The 27,066-nt window shown below is 37.8% G+C and overlaps 1 protein-coding gene across 30 annotated transcripts in view; it reads right to left on the bottom strand.

The window, feature by feature from the left end:
• Dlg2 (discs large MAGUK scaffold protein 2) overlaps window positions 1-27,066 on the bottom strand; it is a 2,051,694-nt gene that overhangs the window by 564,965 nt on the left and 1,459,663 nt on the right. For all 30 annotated transcript variants that reach the window (XM_039089312.2, XM_039089327.2, XM_039089335.2 and 27 more), the window contains one exon: window positions 17,758-17,882. In XM_039089312.2, coding sequence (XP_038945240.1) covers window positions 17,758-17,882 — 125 coding nt within the window. The remainder of the gene's footprint in view (window positions 1-17,757; window positions 17,883-27,066) is intronic.

Below are 27,066 nucleotides of genomic sequence, written 5' to 3'. Positions count from 1 at the left end.
GGCTCTTCTCCATTTTTTGTCTCTGCTGTTCTCTCAGACAGGAACAATTATGCCTCAGAGTTTTTGGTTGTGGGAATGACAACCTCATCCCTCACTTTCTGTTATCTTTCTGTCTGTCTTTCCACATTCCTGTCTTTCTTCTGGAAGTGGGCTTTAGAAGTTCCCTCTTCCCACTGTAGGGTATTTCATCTAAGGTCCTTTCTCTGAGTCCTGAGAGTCTCTCACCTCCCAGGTCTCTGGTATATTCTGGAGGGTACCCCCACCTCCTATGACCCCTCCTGAGGTTCATTTTCTATGTAATTCTTGGTTGGCATACTGTGAGAGGCTAAGACTAGAATCTGGGCAAGGAGAGACTATGAAAAAACATCTAGAGAGACTGGTCTCATAGGCTTGGTTTATGAGGCTATGGGACAGTGAGAAAGCAGACATGTAAGCCACATGTACCTTTTCTGAACATCGACATGCACAAAACATTTGAACATCGACATAATGACTAAAGAAAGGCTAGTTTTGGAGATGTAGGGTATAATGGAATTAAGTGATCAAATGAGATCTTTAAGATGGCAAGAATTGTCAGATTTGGGATATCAGAAGGGCAGGTCTTGATTCATCTTAATAAGAATGAGTGGAGGAAACGCTCTGTGTGTTTGCAAGTTATGAGCTCTTTACATGTGTATGAAGACACCAAAAGCCATCTCTGTCAGATGATTTCAGTACTTTTGTTTATTAATTAATTAATTATATTAATTATTTTATTTATTTACATTTCAAATGTTATCTCCCTTCCCAGTTTTCCTCCATGGATCCCCTCCCCTTTGTCTCTAAGAGGGTGCTCTCACACTCACCCACCTCTCCCACTTATCCCTGTACCATCCCCCTTCTCTGGGGCATCAAGTCTCCACAAGACTAAGTACAAAACTATGGGCTAGATTTTTTTTGAGGAAGGAAAGAAAGGTCTTAGAGATCAGCAGTAATGATATTTTTACTTTTAAAGATAGGATGGGAGGAAAAGTGATAGCCCTCAAACTCTGTAATCTTCCTTGAAAATTATTTCAATACTGTTAACTAACAGTTTCCTTTTAACATTATTAAAGGCAAAAAATAGAAATATAATTTAGTGGAAAGATTAATCATCAAATCATTGCTCATCAAGAGCAAACATATTGGGGTTTTTTTATATCTAGGTAATGAACCATAGTTTCAGGGAGGGCTGGTGTTGCGCACACTTTTCTTTGAAAAGTGGGAGAAGAAAAATCATGCACGGAAAAGTGGGGATAAAGGAAAATGGAGTGACTGCAAGCTACCTATTGGTCAGGTGAACTATCAATCTGAAAATTCAGTACTAAATCTACACAAGGTATTCACTGAAATATGAATTACTCAAACTGGAAGCCTATGTTCAAACTACTATCCCAAACTTTAAAATAATTTAGATGTAGTCTGTCCTTTTTTTCACTCTATTCGTTCACAAAGCAATATCAAAATCATCTCAGTTTTTAAGATTTACTCTTCTCTTCCAGAAAGATTTCTGACAGTTCCAAACTTTCTATCCAACTGCCTGCTAGACATCTGCTCTCAAATTTCTCACAGGCATTGGAAACCAAAGGTCATCCAAAATGAAACCGTTAACTTCTCTCTCAACTCTCCTTTCCCCCCAGGCTTCAGATTTGCCACGCTTCCCAGCTCAGAGTCATCCCCTGACAAAGGGATGAGACAGGAAGCTTCACATAAACAGGCCTAAGCATGGAACAAGTCTGTGCTATAGGATCCAGGGCAGAGAAGAAACAGAGGGTTTCTTTAAAAGAGTAGTTTCCTCATAATAACAAAGTCACACACACAGACTCACCAACATGACTGAGCAAACGAGTTGAATAAGGACCACACCAAAGAAGACGCTAAAGTGGACAGGGGCTTCAACTATACATAAAGAACCACAGACATGTGTATATTATATAACTATAGGTTATATGCAAAAAGAGGCCATGAATTTGAAGGAGAGCAGAAAAGGGTATAGGAGGAAAAGGGGGCAGGGAGGAAAGGGAAGGAGAAATACACTTTTATTATAATCTCAAAAATAAAATAAAAATAGTATTTCCCTTATATCCAACAATAATCAAAGCCTATAAATTTATCCTTTAAGCATATTTTAACTTGAACCCTTTTCAGTACATTGTGAGATTCTTCTTACTTCCAGCTGCTGTCACTTATTGTATGAATTTGGTCCATCAATCCTTAAGCCATTCTCTTGCTTATATCCTACATAGACTCCAGAAACCATCAGATAACTTCTGTAACGGGAATGATTCATCTTAGTCACTTTTCCTGCGGTAACACTCAAGGTTCCAGTTTGGGAGACAAAAGCACCACAACAAAAAACCCTACATAATACAGTACCCACGGTTTCCTTGGACTGGTTTCTCATGTCTTTCTGTTTATTCTCACCATCTGATTTTGCCTTGTCTCTGCAGTGCCAATCTCATCGACATGTTCCTGTCTTCTGCAGGTCTTTGACCACACTCTCTTGGCCTACCAAACCTTCACTAGGCCCAGTCACTCACTCTTTGTGTTTCAGCTTAAATAGTACCTCTCTACAGCCTTCCACCGAACACTCTGTGCTAGCTAGGAGAAGATCCCAATCCCAACCTTTCAGAACACCACACACTTCCTCTACAGTGCCCACTCTGTGCTTTTATGCCTATTCCAACTTGACAGAGACTGTTCTCAAAGGTGGAGATCCTGTTTTCTTCTCAATTCCTGGTTCATGCACCCTCACACACACACAATAGAAAATCAGTCCCCACAGGACTAGTGCATAACCGAGATTAAGAGGAAAATTGGCAGAATCTGTCTATTTAATACATATGTGTTGTGTATCTTATGTTTATCACTCAACTCACCTCAATGACTAATTCATGGTTTCATGTTGAATGCTACAACCCAAGTGTCTGAGAAGTGGTGATGTAGAGGATGTGACACAGAAACCACCTCTGATGACTCTCACAAGAGGCACAGTAAATTAATCAACAAGTCATACAATGGAGCGATCATCTAGATAGATACTACTTAACAACATTATGTATCTATTGTTAATGGCTGTTAACTCAGGCCACTCCTTATTCCACCTGGACATGTAGGTGAGAATGTATTCTTTCATTCATCGTCTTCTAGAGTAAAGCAATACTGTTTTATTTTTTTTAAATTATCCACCTTTCTCTTTAGCGGTCTGTTACTAAACTGGATTATAATAATGAAGGAGATGAATTGAAGGTAGAAGAAGAAACAGCTATGTACATATTTTAATTATTACTGAAGTATTCCAGATTATAAATTGTAGCTCTAATGTTTACATTCAAATGATCACATTAACTTACATAACAACAATGACGACATGGACAAAATGAGTTTTCATGATCAATTCTAGCTCACTGAGCAGTGGATGTTTTTTTTTGAGTTCTTTCTGAGATATTGGCGCTATATGGAGATTATTACTTCCAGTTTAGAAGCTTGTTTTATTTGGGGGAAAGCTGTTCTTTCTTTTTAAGAATTATTTTATTTATTTATTTTTATTTTCATCATCTATCCCCAGTACTGAGATGGGGTTACAGAGAGAACAGTGGAATACTGAAGTTTGCTGTCTGGCCAGCCTCGCCTAATTTATAAAGTTTAGGTTCAATGGGAGACCTTGTCTTATAAAGTAAAGGTGGTGGGTGAGTGATTGAGAAAGATAATGGATAACAACCTTTAGTCTGCACACAAACACACACATGCATGCACATGCACATGTACATTCATATTCCTACAGTGATAAATACATATACTCCACTCACACCAACACATACAGCGCAACATACAAACACACCAAAAGAAAAGAAAAAAGAAATTATATACTTAGATGTGAGTATGTAATAAATAGATTGGTGATTGGGTTATTGATGATTTTAGCTTAATTAAGAAATATTTATAATTTTAAAAGTTTCTGCAAGAAACATGAATTATTTTATACAAATTATCTTGAAATACAAAGTTTTTGGATTTTTATTACCTTTTGATACTGGGTTGTTTTATTACTAGATTGTAATCCACACCACTCAATCATTTTCTCATAAGATGATTTACACTTCACTTTGGCATGCATCATATATATTGTATTGAAAAAGATTATGAGGTCTCTGCCATTCATATGTAAATGAGCATAGTGACAAAACTGATATAGCTAAGAAAAAGAGACTACTATGATTAGATTTAAGTTTCTACTATCATAAGACACAGGACTGGGTGTTATAATAAGGAGATTAATGAATGAACAAGAGCATATTGGGTACAATGTGAATATTGCTGTATTAAAGGAAATTAAAGAGTCTCATAGTTTCATTACTAAGATGCATATGCCAATAAAATGGCAGTCATCTAAAGCAAATAATTTAGGTATCATTAAGAGAAAAGAGAAAAATTCTCTATTTCAGATGAGAGCAGGAGTTAACATTGTAAACTCAATATGAAAAATTCTAAAAGCAGACATCTGTACATATGAATTTTACTTTTATTGGGCCTGAAAAATATGATTGTATTTCCTTTATTATACTTTCTAGTTAACCGTTAAGAGATTGGTTGAGAGATTAATATTAATGGTCATTGCAAGAAGAATCTTAAGCCTAAGGCAAGGAAAATCCCTGGAATTTGTTCCTATCATGCTTAAGTAGATATAGTTGGGTGTATTTGCCAAGCCAAAGGACTGCCTTGTGCTTTTGTGGCTACGTGGATTTCTTCCCAAGTTCATAATGACAACAGCCTGGTGCGCAATCCTAGGCTCAAAATTGGCCCCAAGTCAACTATGTTCAGAAGTAGGTAGAGTTTGGGTATAGAAATTGTAGCACCATACACAGGTTCTGAGGGTCTTCTCAAGGAAGGAAGAAGCAAGTGGGTGCAAGGAAGAAGTGGATGGAGAGACGATGGCAGGCCGAGGTGCAGGTAGGGGTGCTTTCCAGGTGCTGAAAGTTTCTTTTGTTGAATTATGAGTAGTCTACTCATTTTCAACTTTACTTCCTCAGGGAAACTAACATATAATTTGTTTTCCGTGATGAGGTTCTGTCATGGGTAGGTTGGGAGTACCATGTAGTAGATGTTATGGAGGATGCAGGGTACCCTGTAACAAAGATCATGTGAGACTTCCTTCGACTGTTGCCTTACTTCTGCCAAAGTCTGCGTCAACCATCCTATAACCTGATTGAAATTTAAGTCCTCTCTGTAAGTAACCTTTAGGCAGGCGCCTTCTTAATGAGGCTCTGACTTTGGGTTTCAGTGTCTACCCTTGCTAGACCTGCATGGCTGTTTTTAGCAAAAATCCTGCCAAAGCAGCTTAAGAAGAACCCCTCACTTCAGTATCTGATCACCCGCGCCCCCAAAAATAATCCTGTTAGGTCAATTTAGCAAGGATCTCTCTCCCCTTACTCCCAGTGCTTTCTCATATCTATTCTCTCTCAACAAACAGGACCCTGCTCCTTGTCTGTAAATCTCCATTTCTCTATGTGGGATTTATAAATGACCTCATTTCTATAGTGAAGTCTCTCTTTCCCTTCTGCAATAGTCCTCAAATGAAATTTACCAGTTTAACTAGTGCCTTGTCCTGGATCTGTTCTCTCCCTTTCCCCAATGGAGGAAGGAATCCAGGAGCTCTAACACTTTTCTGATTTTACCATCTAACTGTTAAGCTTATTAAACTTGATCCTTACACAAACCTTACTTCATTATTAGGTCATTCTAAAAAAAAGTGGTTGAATGTATAATTCCATCAGAAAACCAATCCTGATGATAACCAGGACTACCTTTAAATTAGAAATCAGGAGGACATTTGAGAGCATCTCCTCATCTCTCCTGTGCTTCTTTGCCTGGCATTGCTCCCAATGACACTGTGAATTTACTGCAATATGAACCAAATACGGTTTCAGAATATTAGAATGGCAGTATGTCTTCATGAGAGGACATTAGAAATGAAAAAATTAGTGACATTGTGTGTAAAGTTTAAACCAACCCTTGGCTATAAAAATGCCTTAAGGACTAGGTCTTCTGAGAAATTCATTCTGAACCAAAACTGAATTTCTTGGCAACAATAATAATATTCTGAACTTCTCAGATTCTCAACAATCATCAGGCAATTAGAATAAAATTTCAAAATGAAAACCTCCTCAAATTCTTCTGTAGTGTTCATTTTATGGATAAAGATGCTGCAGTGAAGAAGTAAGTCTGTAACCTTCCTAGGACATCCTGTCTAGAAAAGGTCTCCAGTTCTTCTGCTTCAGGAGAACACGGTAAGGTTCTTGTTAGCTTTTACTCCAAGCTAGTTGCAGATGTAAAAACAATGCCAGAATTTCCTCCCTATGTACAGAGAAGGAGCTAGAGTTGAATCAGAAACTTTAGAGCACATGAGTCAATTTTAAGGGATATACAATTTGAACCTATATCTTAGCAATTCCATCATTAGCCAGCGAAGAGGCAATAAACTATTCTGTTTTGTAGCCCCCACCCCTGAGTCTAATTGGGTAACTGGATTTTGTGAAACACTCTAAGTCAATTCTCTTGGCTTTTAAAAGAACCCTGCAATTCGTGCTCAGCTTTGGAAGCTCCTGGATAATACTTATAGTGTTGACATTTTAATATCTGGGGCATAAGGTCAAATATCTGCTGCCACTTTTAGGAAACGGGAACGTGGTTTGATATTTGCTTATGAAAAGGTTATTCAGACAGACATGGAGCCAAAGCAAAGTGTCATCTCCCAGGTAAATGGACGCAAGAACTTGGTGAAGGTGAGATAATTTTTTTTATGAGAAAGATCTTAAAGTAGGATGCATAGAGAGGAGGAGAGGATTAGGAGGAACTTCCAGTTGGGGAAGAATAGAATGAAAATGTATTTAAATTAAAAAATTAAGCAATAAAGTTAAATAGATAAAATGAAGTTAAAATGCAGTGAATCACTCCTTTAAATGGACCACAATGTGAGAAAGATATTTGTATTTCATAACAGAAAAAATGGCAGAGTAGTTTTTATAAGTAAAGCTTTAGTTGAGTATAAGATTTCTTTTAACTTTTACAATGTACTTTGAAACCAAGAAAAGGTTTCAGGTGAAATCTAATTTATCTGCTTTTGTTTTTTTTTTTTAATTTCTTGCTTATCCTTCGGCTACTATATGGGGAAACCATTGCCTAGTTTAAGGTCTTAATGATTTATTCATGTTCCTTTAAAGTTTCATAATTTTAGTTTACCATTTAGTTTTATGAATCATGTTTGGTTAGTTTGTGTATGGTGTGAAATGAGGATCCAGATTCATTCTTTTGCATGTAGATATCCAAAACTCTCAAAGCGGTATTCTAACACCACCACCACCACCACCACCACCACCACCACCACCACCACCACCACCACCACCACCACCACCATCACCAACAACAACCACCACTACAACTAAAACAACAAACCAAGGCTTGCTTGCTGCAAAAATATTTAAGTATCTTTTATCCAAGTATTTAGCAAGAGGCAAAAAGGGAGGTATCCTTGAGGGGCTTCATGAAGCTTTGAACGATGGCAGGTGAGTGCCTGATGACCTCACAGAAGGGCAGCTGGAGTACATAGAAATTTTCTCATTATAATACAATATTCAACTGTTGAGGACTTCCTGCTGGCAGTCATTTCAAGGTTACTTTCGGAAAGAGGTTTCTTTCTCTTCTTCGAGTAGGTTATCTGCACACTATGGCTGATGATATGAGTAAGAGGAAACCAAAGAAAGGACAGGACTGTCACCCGTTCCTCTATTTTATTTTATTTGGCTAGAGATGAAAAGGGGCTTCTATGAGTCAACTAAAATTCCCAACATTTGCTATGCAAAATAAGGCCACTGTTGTCGTTTGCCTTGAACAGTGACCTTCCTTCTCATGGACATCTGCTCAAAGTCAGAACCAGGTTTGTGACAGGGTTTGACACCAGAATAACAGTTTTTTTTAAAAAGTAACTTAACTCTGAAAATACCATAAGTCTCTACATTTGAGCAGAAAATTTAACATAAGCATAGTCATTGGAATACCATAATCAGTTGGGTTATGGTAGAAATGGAAATGAACAGGGTGATTCATGGAGTTTTTATTTGCAATCATAGACATTCGTGAAGCTTCAAAATGGAGAAAACTCTAGCAGTGAAGTGATATATTATTTCTCTTGCTGAGAATATTTTTTCCTTAGATTGACTCAAAGTGTATTCTATGTGAGGATCACACTACAAGGCACAAAACTATTCTCTTTGTTCAACTTGGTGCTTGTGATTTTAAGACAAAAGTTTGAATCTAAGTTCATTTTCTCCGCTTCCTAGTTATAGGATATTTTCATTTTCCAACTACTGCCAATCTTTATTCATTATTGTTGTCTTCTCGTTTTTCATCCTCTGTTTCTTTCTCTTTTCTTTTCTTTCCTCTTTTTAAAAATATGTTCTTATCTTAAATCATTTGTGACTTAATGAATATAAGTCAATGAAAAACATAAGGTATGACTGTTCAAGGACAGTAAAAAAGACAATGTTTTCATTTTCACACAGAGAATGGATTGTAGTCAATGTCCAAAGTGTGAGATCTTAGCATAATTAACATTACTGTTTGAACAAACACATAGCCTTGAATTTTATAAGCACCATTACCTGTAAACAGAAATAGAGGTAATATGTGAAGCAATAGATCTAAAGAAAATAACACCTATTTTCATTCTGTCAAGAAATAGAAATGATTGTGTCAAGGGCTAGGAGATTAAATTGTATCACTTGTCAGCGGGCAAGCAGCCTCTTCTTCACTCTGCTTTTACGCTGTAGACAGGTTTAATAAATGCACCATTGTGTAAAATGTCATTGCTGCATGGCCAAGCAAAGGATGTCACATGATAGCTCTTTCCCAGGAAGACATGTCAAAATTGGGACTCTAGGGACTTCAGGCTACACTCAGGCTATTTTATGGTCCAGATACAAAAGACAGAAATAAAACATATTGTTTAGGAGATGGAAATGTATTTATTTTTCTCAGAAAAAAAGCTTAATGCTCTTTCCATCACAGGCTAATCTTTAACAAGGCATGCTATCGAATCTGAAATGACTGCTTTTTTATTTTTTTTATTTTTTTTAAATTCTATATTTTTATTGGATATATTACTTTATTTACATTTCAAATGTTATTCCCTTTCCTGGTTTCCTGTCCATAAGCCCCCTATCACCTCCCCCTCCCCCATAAGGGTGTTACCCCCCCCATCCACCCCCTCTTACATCCCTGAATGGCCATTCCTTCAGTCTCTGCTCTAAACTTTGCCTCCATATCCCCTCCTATGAATATTTTTGTTCTCCTTTTTAAGAAGGAGTGAAAGCATCCACATTTTGGTCATCTATCTTTTTGAGCTTCATGTGGTCTGTGGATTGCATCTTGGGTAATTCGAGCTTTTGGGTTAATATCCACTTATCAATGAGTGCATATCGTGTGTGTTTTTCTGTGATTGGGTTACCTCACTCAGGATGATATTTTCTAGTTCATTCCATTTGCCTATGAGTTTCATGAAGTCATTGTTTTTGATAGTTGAGAAGTACTCCATTGTGTAGATGTACCACATTTTTTGAATCCATTCCTCTGTTGATGGGCATCTGGGTTCCTTCCAGGTTCTGGCTATAAATAAGGCTGCTTTGAACAAAGTGGAGCATGTGTCTTTGTTGTATGTTGGAGTATTGAAATGATTGCTTCTAAAAGGCAAAGTACTAATGACTAGTAAGTTCGTCAAAGTTCAACCTTACTACCAATTAAATAACTGCCAAAAAAATAAAAAATTTAGCACTGCTTACCATTCTGTATGGGTGATCATGGAGAATAATTGCAACAATGTTGAGAAATGTTTTTCTATCATTATTGGTCTGAGCAAGATATTTACACAAGGCTCTGGCTGTTGGGAGGTTATAATATGAGCTTCACAATGTGACCCAACTGAGGTTCATCACAGGACTTCCATTCCTAATACTGAGTTTCTTCTTAGCTTCTGAAGTCTTGGGGCTCAAGTTCAGCATTCTGAAGAGTTAATGGGTCTTCAGGTAACTGGATTACATTTGGGTATCACTTTTTTTCTTTTTTGGATATTTTATTTATCTACATTTCAAATATCCTACTTTCTGGTTTTCCCTCTGGAAACACCCTATCCCATCCCCCCTCAACTGACTCCATGAGGGTGCTTCCCCCAACTCACTCACTCCTGCCTCCCCACACTGGCATTCCACTACACTGGGACATCAAGCCTTCCCAGGACCAAAGGCCTCTCCTCTCATTGATGTCCAACAAGGCCATCCTCTGTAAAAAAAAAAAGCAGCTGGAGCCATGGGTCACTCCATATGTAATCTTTGGTTGGTGGTTTAACCCCTGGAAGCTCTGGAGTATTTGGCTGGTTGATAATGTTGTTCTTCCTATGGGATTGCAACCCTCGTCAGCTACCTCAATCCTTTCTTTAATTCTTTCATTGGGGACCCCATTCTCAGTCCTCAGTGTGTTGATGCAAGCATCTGCCTCTGTATTTGTTATGCTCTGGCAGAGCCTCTCAGAACACAGCTATATCAGGCTTCTGTCAGCATGTACCTCTTGGCATCCCCAATAGTGACTGGGTTTGGTGACTGATATGTGGGATGGATCCCTATGTGTGGCAGTCTCTGGATGATCTTTTCTTCAGTCTCTACTCAATACTTTGTCTCTGTATTTCCTCCTAAGATTATTTTTGTTCCCCCTTATAAGAAGTACTGGAACATCAATACTTTGGTCTTTCTTCTTATTGAGTTTCATGTGGTCTGTGAATTGTATCTTGGGTATTGAGAGCTTTGGGGCTAAAATCCACTTCTCAGCGAGTGAATACCATATGTGTTCTTCTGTGATTGGGTTACCTCACTCAGGATGATATTTCGTAGTTCCATCCATTTGCCTAAGAATTTCATGAAGTCATTGTATGAATAGCTGAGTAGGACTCAATTGTGTAAATGTACCACATTTTCTGTATCTATTCTTCTGTTGGGGGACATCTGGGTTCCTTCTAGCTTCTGGCTATTATAAATAAGGCCACTATGAACATAGTGGGGCATGTGTCATTGTTATATGTTGGGAGCATCTTTTGGGTATATGCCCAGAAGAATAGCTGGGTCCTCAGGTAGTGCTATGTTCAATTTGCTGAGGAACCTCCAGACTGATTCCCAGAGTGATTGTACCAGTTTGCAATCCCACCAACAGTGGAGGAGTGTTCCTCTTTCTCCATATTCTTGCCAGCATCTGTTGTCACCTGAGTTTTTTATTTTAGCTATTCTGAGTGGTGTGAGGTGGAATCTCAGGGTTGTTTTGATTTGCATTTCCCTGATGACTGAGGATGTTGAACATTTCTTTAGGTGTTTCTCAGCCATTCAATATTCCTCAGCTGAGAATTCTTTGTTTAGCTCAGTACTCCATTTTTTAATAGGAGTATTTGATTCTCTGGAGTCTAACTTATTGAGTTATTTGTATGTATTGGATATTAGCCCCCTATCTGAGGTAGGGTTGGTTAAGATCTTTTCCCAATCTGTTGGTTGCTGTTTTGTCCTAATGACATTGTCCTTTGCCTTACAGAAGCTTTACAATTTTATGGAGTCCCATTTGTTTATTCTTGATCTTAAGAGCATAACCCATTGGGGTTCTGTTCAGAAATATTTCCTCAATGCCCATGTGTTCGAAGCTCTTCCCAACTTTTTCTTCTATTAGTTTGAGTGTATCTGGTTTTATGTGGAGGTCTTTATTCTACTTGGATTTGAGCTTTTTACAGGGCAATAAGAATGGATTGATTTGCATTCTTCTACATAGTGTCCTCCAGTTGAACCAGCACTATTTGTTGAAAATGCTATCTTTTTTCCGCTGGATGATTTTAGTTCCTTTGTCTAAGATCCAGTGACCATAGGTATATGGGTTCATTTCTGGGTCTTCAGTTCTATTCCACTGATCTACCTGCCTGTCTTTGTACCAATACCATAAACTATTTATCACTATTGCTCTGTCAGTTTGAGGTCAGGAATGGTGATGTCCCCAGAAGTTCTTCTACTGTTGAGGATAGTTTTTTCTCTCCTGGGTTTCTGTTATTCCAAATGAATTTGCAAATTGCTCTTTCTAACTCTATGAAGAATTGAGTTGAAATTTTGGTGGGGATTGCATTGAATCTGTAGATGGCTTTCAGCAGGATAGGCATTTTTACTATATTAATCCTACCAATCCATGAGTATGGTAGGTCTTTCCATCTGAGATCTTCTTCGATTTCTTTCTTCAGAGACTTGAAGTTCTTGTCATACAGTTCTTTAACTTGCTTGGTTAGAGTCACGCCAAGGTATTTTATATTATTTGTGTCAATTGTAAGGGGTGTTTTGTTTCCCTAATATCTTTCTCAGCCTGTTTATACTTTGAGTAGAGGAGGGCTACTGATTTGTTTGAGTTAATTTTTATATTCAGCCAGTTTGCTAAAGTTCATCAGGTTTAGGAGTTTTTTGGTGGAATTTTTGGGGTCACTTAAGTAAACTATCATATCATCTGCAAATAGTGATATTTTGACTTCCTCTTTTCCAATTTGTATCCCCTTCATCTCTTTTTTGTTGTTTAATTGCTCTAGCTAGGACTTTGAGTACTATATTGAATAGGTAGGGAGAGAGTGGGCAGTGTTGTCTTATACTTGATTTTAGTAGGATTACTTCAAGTTTCTCTCCATTTAGTGTGATGTTGGCTACTGGTTTGCTATGTTTAGAAATGGGCCTTGAATTCCTGATCTTTCCAGGACTTTTATCATGTAGGGTTGTTGAATTTTGTCAAATGCTTTCTCAGCATATAATGAGACGATCATGTTTTTTTCCCCTTTGTGTTTGTTTATATAGTAGATTACATTGATGAATTTCCATACATTGAACCAACCCTGCATCCCTAGATGATTGTTTTGATGTATTCTTGGGTTTGTTTTGCAGGAATTTTATTGATTATTTTTGCATTGATATTCATAAGGGCAATTGTTCTGAAGTTCTTTTTCTTTGTTGGGTCTTTCTGTGGTTTAAATATAAGCATAATTGTGGTTTCATAGAACCAGTTGGATAGTGGTCCCTCGGTTTCTATTATAAAGGCAGGTCTATCAAAATTATACTAGACTTCTCAGGAGAGATTATGAAAGTCCGAAGATCCTGGGCAGATGTCATACAGACCCTAAGAAACCACAAGTGTCCGCCTAGGCTTCTATACCCAGCAAAACTCTCGATTAGCATAGATGGAAAAACCAAAATATTCCGTGACAAAACCAAATTTACACAATATCTTCACACAAACCCAGTCTTTCAAAGGATAATACATGGAAAACTCCAACACAACGAGGGGGAACCACAAAAGCAAGAAAGTAATCTTCTTTCAACAAGCCCAATTAGGTATCACATTTTATATATCTACTTTTCCAGGTAAACTCTGTATAAGCTTCTTGAACTACATAACCATATGTCAAATGTACAAGTGAGACAATTAGAAAATAAAAGGCTTCAAAAGGACCCAAGGCCAGATAGCTAGGAAGTAGAACATGAAACCCAGGTCTTCTTATTCTAAATATTGTACTATTTTCTCGGAGAACCAATGAGACTGGACCTCAGCTTTTAGTCTAGTTTATCTGGGGAGAAGTCCATTTCTCACTTTACCTTTTAGCATGCACAAGAAAGTTTCTCATGTTTTTAAGATCTCTCTAGACAACGAGACACACACATACACACATACACACACACACACGTAAGCATACACACATATACATTTATATATCCCTAGTCAAACACTGCCTAGATACTCACTAGACATTTATTTTCTTAAAATGATACCATTTCTATTTTTAAAGTTACCTTTAATATCATGTCATAGTGTAACAAAGAAGAGGGGGACCTTTAAAAGATAGATAGGAACAAGCAGCTTGGTAAGGAGAAGAGTGCAAGGAGAGTGGAGACCATGTAGGCAGGCAGATAAGAAGAAAAGGGAAGTATTGGTAGAATTTCTTGTGTGCCTATTATATTCTTGGCATAGCTTTGGATTTCAGTAATCTCAGGAATCTTCAGAACACCTTAGTGACTTGGCCAGTACTCTCACCATCTGACACCAGAGAGGGAAGTTTCACTCCTCTAAGGTCAAGTCTGTTAGTAATAGGCATTAGAACCCATGGCTTCATAGAGTCTGGAAAGGGCACTTCATTCTAGGTCACTGGGATGAGTGGCCAGACAAAAGTATCCCTTGGATCTTGTCACTTCAGTTTTACTCCTGTCATGCTGAGAAAATGCATGTATGGGATGAATATTAATATTGGGATTAATATTGGGATTAATATTAATATTGTGTATTATTCTCTCTTGATGATACTTCAGACATCTCATTATTTGAGTCAAGACACTTTGATGTTTTATGTCAAATGCTTTATCTTTTAGGGTGTCATTCTTCCTGGCCTCAGTTTCCTCTCCATAAAAATGTTAGTTTTGGACATTATTGCCACCACAATTTTAATAATCTGTATTTAAATCACAAGCCAGATTTTCATCTGATCATTATATTTGAAACTCTAAATGTCTGTACATCAGTCAAGAACATGGGAGGGAGTAATCTCAATAGTATTTGAAAGTTCCACTAAAATAAAGAGGAAACTCAAGACATTTCTTCATGCAGATAAAGGATGTAATCTAGATTAGGAACTCAATCTATCTTGTTGTTTCGGGGAGAAGCATAGAACAGAATTTTTCAGGTTTTTCAGTGCCTAGCCTTGGGAAGTCATACACATTGCCTGGGAAGCCAGAATGAGGGCTAATGAACAGCGATCAGAATGAAGGAAATTGTGGACCAGCATAAAAACAAGAACACAACATGCCTAATGAAGGTTCTACGAGTGTTCCTTTTCAGGATTGTGTACAACCATGGAATTAAGTTCCCAAGAAAAGAAACTTCCCATTTTTCCCCATCTTTATTAACTTGAGTATTTCTTATTTACATTTCGTTTGTTATTCCCCTTCCCGGTTTCCAGGCCAACATCCCCCTAACCCCTCCCCCTCCACTTCTCTATTGATGTTCCCCTCCCCATCCTACCCCCCATTACCGCCTTCCCCACAACATTCACGTTCACTGGGGGTTCAGTCTTGGCAGGACCAAGGGCTTCCCCTTTCTTCCACTGCTCTTACTAGGCTATTCATTGCTACCTATGAGGTTGGAACCCAGGGGCAGTCCATTTTATAGACATGAGATTTCCACTCATGGTTTGTAGGCAACAACAAGTGGTACTCTCAGAAATGCTTTTTTTTTTAAATTCCTAACCTCAGGGCAAGCACTATTGTCCCTCAAACCCAGTGCACAAATTTACTAGGAAGGTGAAAGATCCTTCTGTTTCAGATAGCAAATAGTTGAGGATGATGATTAAGGCCCCACAATTTCTAAGTTATTATTCCTATAACCAGTCGGATTTCTATTTTGCTTGTTTCACTCCTCTTTGACACAGAGTCTTGTTTTGTATTCTCGGTTGGACCAAAAATCATTTTTTTATCTGAGGTTGGTCTCAAATTCATGATAATCCTCCTGCCTCAGCATTTCAAATGCTAGGATTATAGGCATCATAATCCTATAATATAAGTTAGTACACTTAGCTTATGTCTAAACACATCACTACAGCTTGCCTATGATTCAACACTAGGAAACACAATCTGTCCTTGACTTACAGAATTACACTTACACATGTGTTTTGAATCTCTCACTGTTCAACATACATATTTCTTTTCTGAAAATCACTCATTAAAGGTGGAAATTTGATTGCCACAAAGCATGAATTCCCTGGAAGGATGTTCAGAAGTCTTTTTGGCTGAAATCATATGCAAGTGAACTTGAGAAAAATACAGCTCTTCTCAACAAGCTGCAAAGTTGCATCTGTCTGATGTAATCACTGTATCAGAACACTGTGACAGAGAATGGGTGTCTTTGCCTATTTCAAATGAGAAATAGAAGACTAGATTATTCATGTGAAAGGAAAACAGACTGAGCAAGGGTATGGCGTTTGTATTTCTGCTCTTTGAGTCACATTTCCCAACACGTTGCCATGCTGGCCAATGCTGTCTTGATCTACAGGACATGCTTTAACTCTCTGGTAGACAGACTTCTTTTGCAAACCAGAGAAAGGTTCCTATTAGTTCACTTCCTGGAGGCCTTGACCATCAGCTTTGGCTTTGACCCGCTCAGTCCAGTCTCAACAAGAAATGTACTGAATTGATTTGGCAGAGTTCCCTGACCTTTGATATCTGGTCAATTACCTTACATTCTGCGCTTAGTATCTTATCAGTCTGGCCTTCCTTCAGCCAGGACCTTGCCAGAATGCATCTCAGTGCTGATATTTTTTTTTAGTAATGATTTATCTCTTTAAATCTCATCGATTCTTAGCTACAGGATTGCAGTTATTACTGTTGGCTCCAGGAATTCTTCTTGAAGAATCTTCCTTATAATCTTCAACAGTCCCCAGAAGTTACCTCTGTTAACATACTCCCTATCCCCAATGTCAAGTTTACCTCTTTTTCTCTATTTATTAATATCACAGATATGCATTAGCAAGCATTTATTGAGTTGTTTATATTCGCATGATAGTAATGTAAAGATATAAAGGTAGAGTAGCATGCAATTATAACCCCAGTATTTGACACATTGAAACAATAGTACCACAAGTGTGAGGGCATCCTTGCCTTATAATGTGAGATTTTGTTTAAAAGAAAAAAGGGTCTATTGATGCAGTTGCATCTTCTTGACCTATATGGATCTATAACCAGGTATGGTTATTTGTCTGTCTGTCTGTCTGTCTATCTATCTATCTATCTATCTATCTATCTATCTATCTATCTACCATCTCTACATGTTATATATTAAATATTATATATTTGTTATATATATTTTATGTATATTGGATAGCTTCCATAAGTTTCTGAGCCCTTAAGTTTTGTTCCTTTTAAAGGTTGTTCTTAATTCCTGGTTGTATTATATATTACTTATTATTTGTTCCATGTGGGGTTTTTTATTTCTACAACTCATTTCTAGGGTCTAAAAGAGCAGGTCTAGGCTCCAACTGCTACTACTGTGTCCCTAGGTGCTGTCTTGGATCTACTCCACCCATTTAACTCTGTGCACAGTGTTTTTCCAAACAAAGCAACATTCATTCTAGTCTCCCAGAGAATTTGCTCTTTTTCTATGTCTCAGTTCAGATTTAGGCAGTAACTTAATGCATTATTCAATTATGTTTTAAGATCTAGGATCTTCCAATTAGTTTCTCTGATTCTCTCTAAACATCTATTGAAAAGCCTGTGAACACTTCTGTATTCGTTCCTGTAACAGTACCTCAGTTCCTAATTTACAGTTTTGATTCTAGATGCGCTATTATTGACTTATTTCATATTATTGTTCTTTCCAAGTAGACATGTGACTCCATGAGAATCAAAGATATATTTATAACCCCTTCTCACAGTGTCTTGCCCAATGTCACATTTGTTATCTATCAACATGCACAAATTAGATACGACTTGAAATTCGGCGAGTACAATGAGATTTGTAGCGTCACTACAGAAAGCCTTGATAACCTTCCAAGTTCAGAAGTTTTATAAAATTATCATTCTCCAAAGGTACAAATATGACTACCTGATGCAGTGGATCAACTGCTCGAGTCATTTTAATGCTTTTGATTTTTACCTGAGTCTGCCATCCTCTGCTGCAGCACCTCCTGGAATAATCTTCGTAATAAATATGCCAGGGTCATCTCCAATGTGAGGATTATCTGTCCCTCCAGCAATACTGAATCCCAGACCTGAATTTCCCTGTAGAAACAATAAGTGGATATTAAATGATGTGCTGTCATCTAAAACCTAGTCCCCTGGCTCTCTGTGTTATCATGTTACTACTCAAATGGAAATTTGGTGATAGCAGTCTTACGTACAAAGCCATAAAGCTTGCTGTCAGCAGACACAGCAAGGTCAGAAGAACTCTCCTGTTTTTGCTTTGCAATAACTCAGGGAGTGGTATAATTTTTACTTAAAAAATGATTCCTTTATGCAGCAGTTCAAATAACCATTATCAATTAATAAGAAAGGAAATCTTGAAAATAAAGCACATGGGACTTTCAAAGGATTTTTAGAATGTCAGCTATGAAAATATATCTTCACATGAGCAATGGAAAGTAGTTATACCAAAACCAAGATGTGATAGAATAGTTAAATTAGTAGGGCATTGCCCTGTTGCCTCAACTTCTGTTGCTTTATGGATTATTCATCAGACAAATGGGCTCCAATGTAAGTCACTTGGACATTGGAAGGCAGGGCCCCCTTCTAGAGCCAGGACACATGACAGACTCCCAGTGCTGCATAGAATTTACTTTCAGTGGCAACAGACAAGCCATATGTTAGTTCTTCAGCATGAACATTTGAGCAGTACACTTTCTGATAAACTTTTCATATTCCTTTAATTACAGTAATTGACATCCAATATGCATGTGCATTCCAAAAATAAGGCATACTGAAAGATCCCTCAAAATTCACTTATCATCTCCAAACAGTTCTTATTTACATATTCTCTTTAATCCATATCACCATGGTTACATTCTGTTTCCACAATTGTGTTCTGATGTTTTTCCAGTTCACGTTTTACTTCAGTCCTTTCCCCACATCTAGGTACTTTAAAAATTAGCAATTTTAAGTGACAAAGTGTTATCTCCTTAAGATCCTATGTCGTCACTTATTTAACTGGTCTGCTGCTAGATATTTTGTTCATGCTTATGCATCAAGTATAGCTTACTCCATTTATGATTGCTTGATTAAGTTCCACTCTGGGGTAAAAAAAGACAGATAAAGAGTAAATAAAAATTAACACTTAAACCAGAGAAATTAAATTAGGACACACAATTAGTCATAAAACCTCAATGTCAAGACAATGTCAGATATGTTTATAGTTATGCTACAATAAATGTCAAGGTAATGTTCAGCAATATTTTTGGTGAGTGTGCTTATGTGCACAAGGAGTGGCTGTACATATGTCTGTGTGTGCTCATGAAGAGACAAGAAGAGAATGTTAGATGCCTTCCTCTATGGCTTTCTACATTTCCCATGACACGGTCTCCCTAAACTTGAAGTTTATCATTTTTGACCAAGGTTGACTGACTGGCTAAGAAGCCCTTACCATCTTGTCCTCATCCCATAACCATTGTTGAAGCTGTAGGTGGGTATGTCTATATCCATGTGTGTTGGGAAAACAAAGTGAAGTCTTGTTTCTAGATAAGCACTATCAAACGTGAGTACCTAGCCATCTCTCCAGCCGCGGCCTAGCACTTTTCAAAAAAAATTATTATTTATAAATGTAAGAAAAGTGAATTTTTGAGGGTTCCTTCCTCAGTTGGATAATTATATTGAAAGCTTAAAATTTAAAATTTGTCAAAAGCATGTAAAATCCTTTATTTTATGTGGACTCCTGTAGATATATAGATATATGACAGACAATACCATGTGTACATTTGCAGAGACAGGAACAATGGACACACACACACACACACACACACACACACACACACAACTGTAATTCCAACTCCAGGGGATCTAATGCCCTCTTTTGATTTCTGCTGTTTCTCATATACATGTATAAATATACCTTCCCCCACACAAATAAATAAATAAATAAATAAATAAATAAATAAATAAGAAAGAAGTCTTTAAAGCCCCTGTTTATACCTTTGATATCTTTTCTAATAATGAGGCCCTTTGAAAAATCCAAGTTTTATTAATCAGAGACACTTATTATCGTACACATAATCATCATTTTATTTGCTAGTTATGATACACCTGTTCCATGCCTTTCACTAGGTTGAGTCTTGCAGTGACTATGGGGATTTCAGAGGCATATAAAGAGGAGAGGGTTAGAGTAGAGTGGCCAAAAAGAAAACCAAACTCTATAACTTAGTGTGCTAAAGCTGTGGAAGGAAAAACAGTGGCAAGGGAAAATGGCCCATGTGACAGTATACATGGCTCTATCTTAGTTGTGACAGTCAGGACAGCAGAGTGCATGTGGATCCCTTTCGATACAGCATTTATTGTACCAAGTGTCTACATCAGGACTATTGGAGACACTGAAAGATGTGAAAAGGAGATGATTTGTGTCATTCAAGGGATAAAAAGAAAGGTGACAGTAGTTTGTCTGGTGTCTTGTCATGATCTAATTGTTCATTTTCTATAATATTGTTCAGATGGCATTGGTGTCAGCTAATATTTTTCAAGTACATATTGACAATTGTAGCTATAGGACACATAGTTGTAATATGATTTTTAAATGTATGTGATCTATTTGCATACCTATCCCTTCAGATATTTAACATTTTCTTATTATGGTAACATTAGAAATTTAGTTTCAGGAACATTGGATTATGCAGAATTCAATTATCAGCTATAAATATCATGGTGCATAATTGACCTAAAAATCAATTTTTTTCTCTTGTTTGACCCATCATAACCTTTAATTATCATCCATTCCTTTGATCTTTGGTGTCTGGTAAAGACAATTCTATTTACATGAATCAATAGGTTTAGATTTACATATGAGAATATATAGTATTAATCTTTTTATCTTTTGTATATGTTACGTGACATAATGCTTTCTGATTCTGTTATTACAAAGGATAGGACCACTTTCTCTTTATAGGTTGAATAGAGCTGCATACCAAATTCTCTTTATCCATCCACTCCAGGATGCACATTTACTGATCTCCAAAGGTGGCTGTTTATTTTAGCAGAGTCCTACTGTGTTGGCCAATCTGGCCCAGAACTAAAGATCCTCTTGCCTCAGGCTCTCCAGCTCTGGCATTTCAGGAATGTGTCATAGTTCTGGCTTGTTATTTTCCACAGCACAGTATGAGGACATTGAGATCTCCACACACTGATGACAAGATGTCAGGGGAATAACAAAAAGTGGAAATACTAGAGTTTCTGCTGGCTCTGCTTTCAGTCTTTTGAGGACCTTACTACTATTTCAGTGCTGATTATACTAGTTTACTTTCCCAACAATACTAAATAAGGGTCCCTCTACACCACCTTCTTTTAGCATTTCTTTTGTCTTCCTAACAGCCATTCAAGAGCTTGTGCAATGAAACTGTTTTGTGGTTTCATTTCTATCTCTTTATATATTTTGGATTAATCCCATGTCACCTACACGGCTTATAAGTATTTTCTTCAAATTCATATCTGTGCCTTTATTATTAATTGCTTCCCTTGATAGATAACACAATGCTTTTGCTTTCTATATTTTGGGAGCTAAATTTAAAGACAAGAAAACACTGTCAAAATCAATACAGTTTAGACCACATTTCCTCCATAGGTTTATACTTTCTGATCCTATGTTTAAAGTCTTAATCAATTTTGAGCTGTTTTTATTACTGGTGTAACATAAGGATCTATACACTTTTGTTATATAACCAGTTTTTCTCCTAACATTTATTAAAAAGATTATTTCTCATTATTTACTCTTGGAATTTGTTTCAAAGATTGACTGTAAATGTGTTAAATCCTTTCTGAGATCTCTAGTTTTTCCCGTTGGCTGATATGTATATTTTTATCTAATATTATGTTGTTTTAATGCTTTTTCCCTTTGTAGGATAAATTGAAACCCAGCAGTATGATCTTCTAGCTTTTATCTTTCTTTTATGACTACGTTGGGTATTTAGAGTGTTTCATGTTATTATAGTTTTTTCTTTCCCATACATCTGTGAGACATGATACTGGAATTTTAGAAACAATTGAATTAAAAATTCATATCCATTCACTCAACTGATCATAGGTACTTTCATGATTCTGTTGAATTAAGTTTGCTCCAGGTAATGTTAAATGATCACCCCTACTCTCAAAGTAGGCTACTTCTTTTTGTGTTTTTATTAAAGATTTATCTTATGTGTATGTAAGTGCCTGACTGTATGCATTTGCCATGCATATGTGGTCATTGTCTGAGGAGGCCAGAAGGGGCATCAGCTTCCCCGAGACTGCAGTTGCAGGTTGCTATGAGCCACTGTATGGATGCTAGGAACCAAACCCAGATCTTCAAGGGCCATAAATGTCCTAACCACCAAGCAATGTTTCTAGTCTCTGGTGATTTGATTTATGAATATTTTTTTTTTGGTTCTTTTTTTTCGGAGCTGGGGACCGAACCCAGGGCCTTGCGCTTCCTAGGCAAGCGCTCTACCACTGAGCTAAATCCCCAACCCCAATGAATATTTTTTAATTGATTCTATGCATATCTGCATTTTTGCCTGGGTTCATGCACATGAGTCCAGTTTTTGATAGATCTGGGTCTGGAGTTTCAGGTGATCTGACTGACACTGATACCCGAAGCCAGACTATGGTAGTTTGTAAGGATGGAATGCATTCTCCATAGCTAGTCATCTGCATTTCTCTCTTGTATTTTCAGAGATGTGTATGTTAACTTGGTTCACATATTGTCATTTACAGATGTCTGTTTATTGGTTTTCTTTATTATTTTGAGACTTATCTGGAACACAGTGTTATCAATCAGTATTTTATGAGTGACTGATGAGTTGAAACACCTACAGAGACTGTACTTGAAGTGATATTAAAGGCAAGACTCACACAGAACACAATAGAAGTCTAATTCCTTGAGGAATGCATTGTGGAAATAGAAGTCACTTTAATCTATATAAATATAAGAATAGAAAAGGTAAATATGGAGTATTCAACTTGTGGCTTAGCTCGGACATCCAAACTGGGGACATGCTAGTTTTGAAGGGTGGGCAGAGCCTTCGCTCAGAAAGCAACTTAGAGTCAAAAAGTATGAGGGCCCAAAAGTCTATCAAGAATGAAAACGGATGACTTTAAGAGTTCTTTAGGAATATTGGCTATATACAGGAAAACTACTCTGAGTGAAGAAAATGTTTGATGAAATTTTAGAAGGGAAAAACCATCACTATTGTGTCTTTCAAACATTCTGTGATTCAACAAATCTTGAAAGTAGCTGCTTTGAGAACAAAGGAACACTTAACCACTGTTTAAAGGAATCACTATAACACAGAGCATGTGGTGGTTCTTCAGTTCCCTACTATCCATTTCCCTGACCTGAATCCCACACCAAGGAAAAAAATGAATGGACAGGAACTCCACAATGGAAAGATGCAGATATAAACAGATTTTAACTTGCTTTGTGTTTCTGATCTCAGAATTCTCCAAAGCTTTTGTAGTCCTACTAAATTCAGTCTTCCAGATGGGTCTGATTAGTCTCTACAATTTTTTAAGAAGATGTTTGTCTGAAATAGGTTAAAAAATGATTCGCAGTGCTTTCTGCCTTTGCTTCCTGTCTCTCCTAACTGTTGCCACCAGCTGACAACGCACAGTTTGCTTCTCTCCATGGTTTAGTCATTTCCACCCCCTGACATTTGTCCCCAGAGCTTCTGGCTATGAAGGAAGGTCTCAGCTTTTTCCTCTTCTGAGAGGCATCTCTCCATGGGAACCAGCTGACCTCTGGCTGACACTCTTAGATCACCATCAGTAGAGACTAGAGATTGAGTCATGCTAGTGAGGACAACACCTGTATGGGGTTGTAGGCTGGTTTTTGTATACTTTTGATTGGGTAGATTCCATGACTAAAGCATGTGACTATTTTTCCCCTGGTTTCCAATTTTCCACTTTCGCTGACTATCCTCAAAAACATAAGCCATTGTCTAGATAATGGTGCTTCCTGCTGCATGTGCTCTGTCAGTATGACAAGCACCATGTTCCTAGGAAGGCTCCTCTTTTAAAAGAATGTATCCTCAAAAAAAAGTTGCCAAAAGAGAAAGTTAAGCCACAACAAAAACTCATCCTTTTATATAATGTTCTATAGATATATAAATTTTTTTTATTTTAGAAATAAAATTCTCTTTTACATGGGCTGACCCATGGCTCCAACTGCATATGTAGCAAAGGATGTCCTTGTTGGGCACCAATGGAAGGAGAAGCCCTTGGTCTTGCAAAGGTTGGACCCCCAGTGTAGGGGAATGTCGGGAGGCTGGGAAGGGGGGTGGGCAGGGGAAACCCCTTATAGAAAAGGGGAGGGGGTAAGATAGGGGGGCTTATGTCTGGGAAACCAGGAAAGGGAATAACATTTAAAATTTAAATAAAAAATCCAATAAAAAAGGAAAATAAAACTATTTTTCTTAATAATTCTGTTCTGGGAAATTATCCCAGAGAAATATCCATAGCTATGTGCAATGTTTTGTTGTAGCATTATTTTTCTAAAGTACAACACAAACACGCACACACACACAACACACACACACTAACACACACACACAGACACACACACACACACCCTAACACACACACACACACCCTAACACACACACACATACACACACATACCCTAACACACACACAGACACACACACACACCCTAACACACACAGACACACACACACAGACACACACACACACACCCTAACACACACACACACCCTAACACACAGACACACACACACAGACACACACACACCCTAACACACACACACACACCCTAACACACACACACACCCTAACACACACAGACACACACACACACACACACACACACACCCTAACACACACATACCCAGAAATGCACTCTTGAAGTCCAACAGTGGAGACATGAGTCAGAGCAGTTGTGGCACAAGACTGAGTTCAAATTCCCTTCTCTCATCTGCAACGTCTTATGATAGGTACTGGGGATTGAATAGGACTTTGCACAGGCTAGGCACATAGTACATCACGGAGCCACACTGCTGGCCCTTTTATTTTAAGACAAATGTCATCAAGTTACCCCATATAGGCTTAATCATGCCATATTCTTGTTTTGGGCTCCCAAGTGGTTGGAATTAAAGGAATAGGTCAGCATTCTTGATTTAGAAGGGGAGTTTAGAAAGCTACAAAGTACTAAATAACAAATTAAATATTCTTAAGGGAACAAATCATTTTATTACGTGCTAAACAGTGACACAGGTGTCTTGTGACCCCCAACCTGGGAAGTAGTGCTAGCCTCTTTTTGTACACTAGGAACTTAAACACAAGATTGATTGACTTATTTAAATATACATAGCAACTGCTCACTGGATTTAAAATGCAAAGGCAGATGTTTCAGGGTCTAAGTACTGCTTTCATCACATTACCCAGCTCCTTCTAAGCTCAAGATTAATTTGTTAGCAGTGGGATACTTAACATAGTAATAAGTACTCTTGTTTTTGTCTTTCAAAAGGCTTTAAACCATGTGTATTGATATCATGAAATTTGTTTTAAAAATTCTGATTAGTCAATAAGCATGGAGTTGGGCCATTTTGACCTGAGGTCGATGGCTTATTCTGCCATTCTCAAACTTGAGTTTAGTTTTCTTTTTTGTAAAATGGAGATAACAACAGCCATATTGCAAGGCTGTCAGCAAGGTGGAAGTGGTGCCATGGAGGCAAGCATAGAGCTCACCAATGCACACACAAGATGGGGAAGCAAATTTGGGAGAAGTAATTGAAGTTCATTTAGAATATTAATTGAATTTTTGAAAATCACTGGTGCTAACAGAGAAGAAAAAATACTGATACCTTGAGAAAAAATCTCTAATACTTGGCAAGAATCATTGAGAGATTTCTGTATTTTAGACACTAAGTAATAACTTCCTCTAGAAATGTAAAATGAAGAGGGTTATTGCAAAATATCACAGGAACACTTACAACCTGTAATGCCACTAGAGACAATCACATATTTATTATAAGTTTCAACAAGGTATCTTAGTTTCTTGATCACTTCTTAATGTTAAGCTGGTAGCAATTGGTCGTTCGCTTATCTCCCCATTAAATCATCTACTTTCAATGATGCATCTGCTGAAGTTTCCAGAAAATCATTTAAAAGGATGTCTGTTTAGAGCAGTATTAGGAGAATTAGGAGAGAAGTGGGAGTCTCATGATGGTCATCCTTGACTTCTGCTTGCTTGTCAGTCCATACACATGATTCAACACATGAATCTTGTTCCTCTTAGCTCTTCCTTAAAAACTGCCAGCTTCTTTCAACTTCCACTCTCTCCTCCCTGCTTTCTTACTTCATTGGCTCTCACTGCTCTTCCTGATTTCAGTCTGTATTCCTTCCACGACATCATCTCACGACCTTGTTAGCCCTGTCATCTCACTGAGATGTGGTGCTCAAAGGATGACTGTCAAGCCAGAATGTCCATGAAGGTTACAAAATTTTAAAAGGGTATAGAAAAAGGAGGAGGGTGGCTGATGAGCTCCAAAAGAATAAAAGAACAAGAATGAAACTAAGTGGCAAACAGTCTTTGCATTGGAGATAGTCAAAGGTAGGGCACGTAGGGTGTGGCCATTCCTTTCATACAAAGCCACCACTCAGCCCTTTCATATTGGCTCTAATCTGGAGCATGGGCCTAATGCTGAATGATTATTTTTGTTCCTTAAGGAAATCCAGGAATGATTCTTTCTTAGATCAAATATTAAGCTTTAAATGTTAGTCTCTCTCTCTCTCTCTCTCTCTCTCTCTCTCTCTCTCTCTCCTGCTTTCCTCTTCCTCCCTCCTTCTTTCCTTGTCTCTCCCTCTTCTGCCTCTTTCCCTCTGTCTCTGTGTCTCTCTGTCTCCTCCAACCTCCCTCTCTCTCTCTTTCTCTCTCTCTCTCTCTCTCTCTCTCTCTCTCTCTCTCACACACACACACACACACACACACACACTCCCTCTCCCCACCCCTCCAAACACAATGTGTGCTATTTTTAAGTCCTCTGAGAAACATGTGTCAAGACAGGATTAAATGGCTGTGAAAGAAAAATGAGAAATAGCCTGAAAGCCTGAAGAGCCATGGTCTGTCCATGCAACGCAACTCCCACTCTTGCTAAGTGAAAGAGACTAGGAGGGAGGGTAGTTGCTAATCTCTTAGATTGCCAGTGTGAAATACATTAGAAGAATCCTCCATCTCTCAGATTGCACCCTACCTCCACAGTCCTGCGGCACTGTCATTGGCTGT

Source organism: Rattus norvegicus, chromosome 1 (assembly GCF_036323735.1).
Source record: "Rattus norvegicus strain BN/NHsdMcwi chromosome 1, GRCr8, whole genome shotgun sequence".
NCBI lineage: Eukaryota > Metazoa > Chordata > Mammalia > Rodentia > Muridae > Rattus > Rattus norvegicus.
This window is presented reverse-complemented; position numbering and strand designations above follow the sequence as displayed.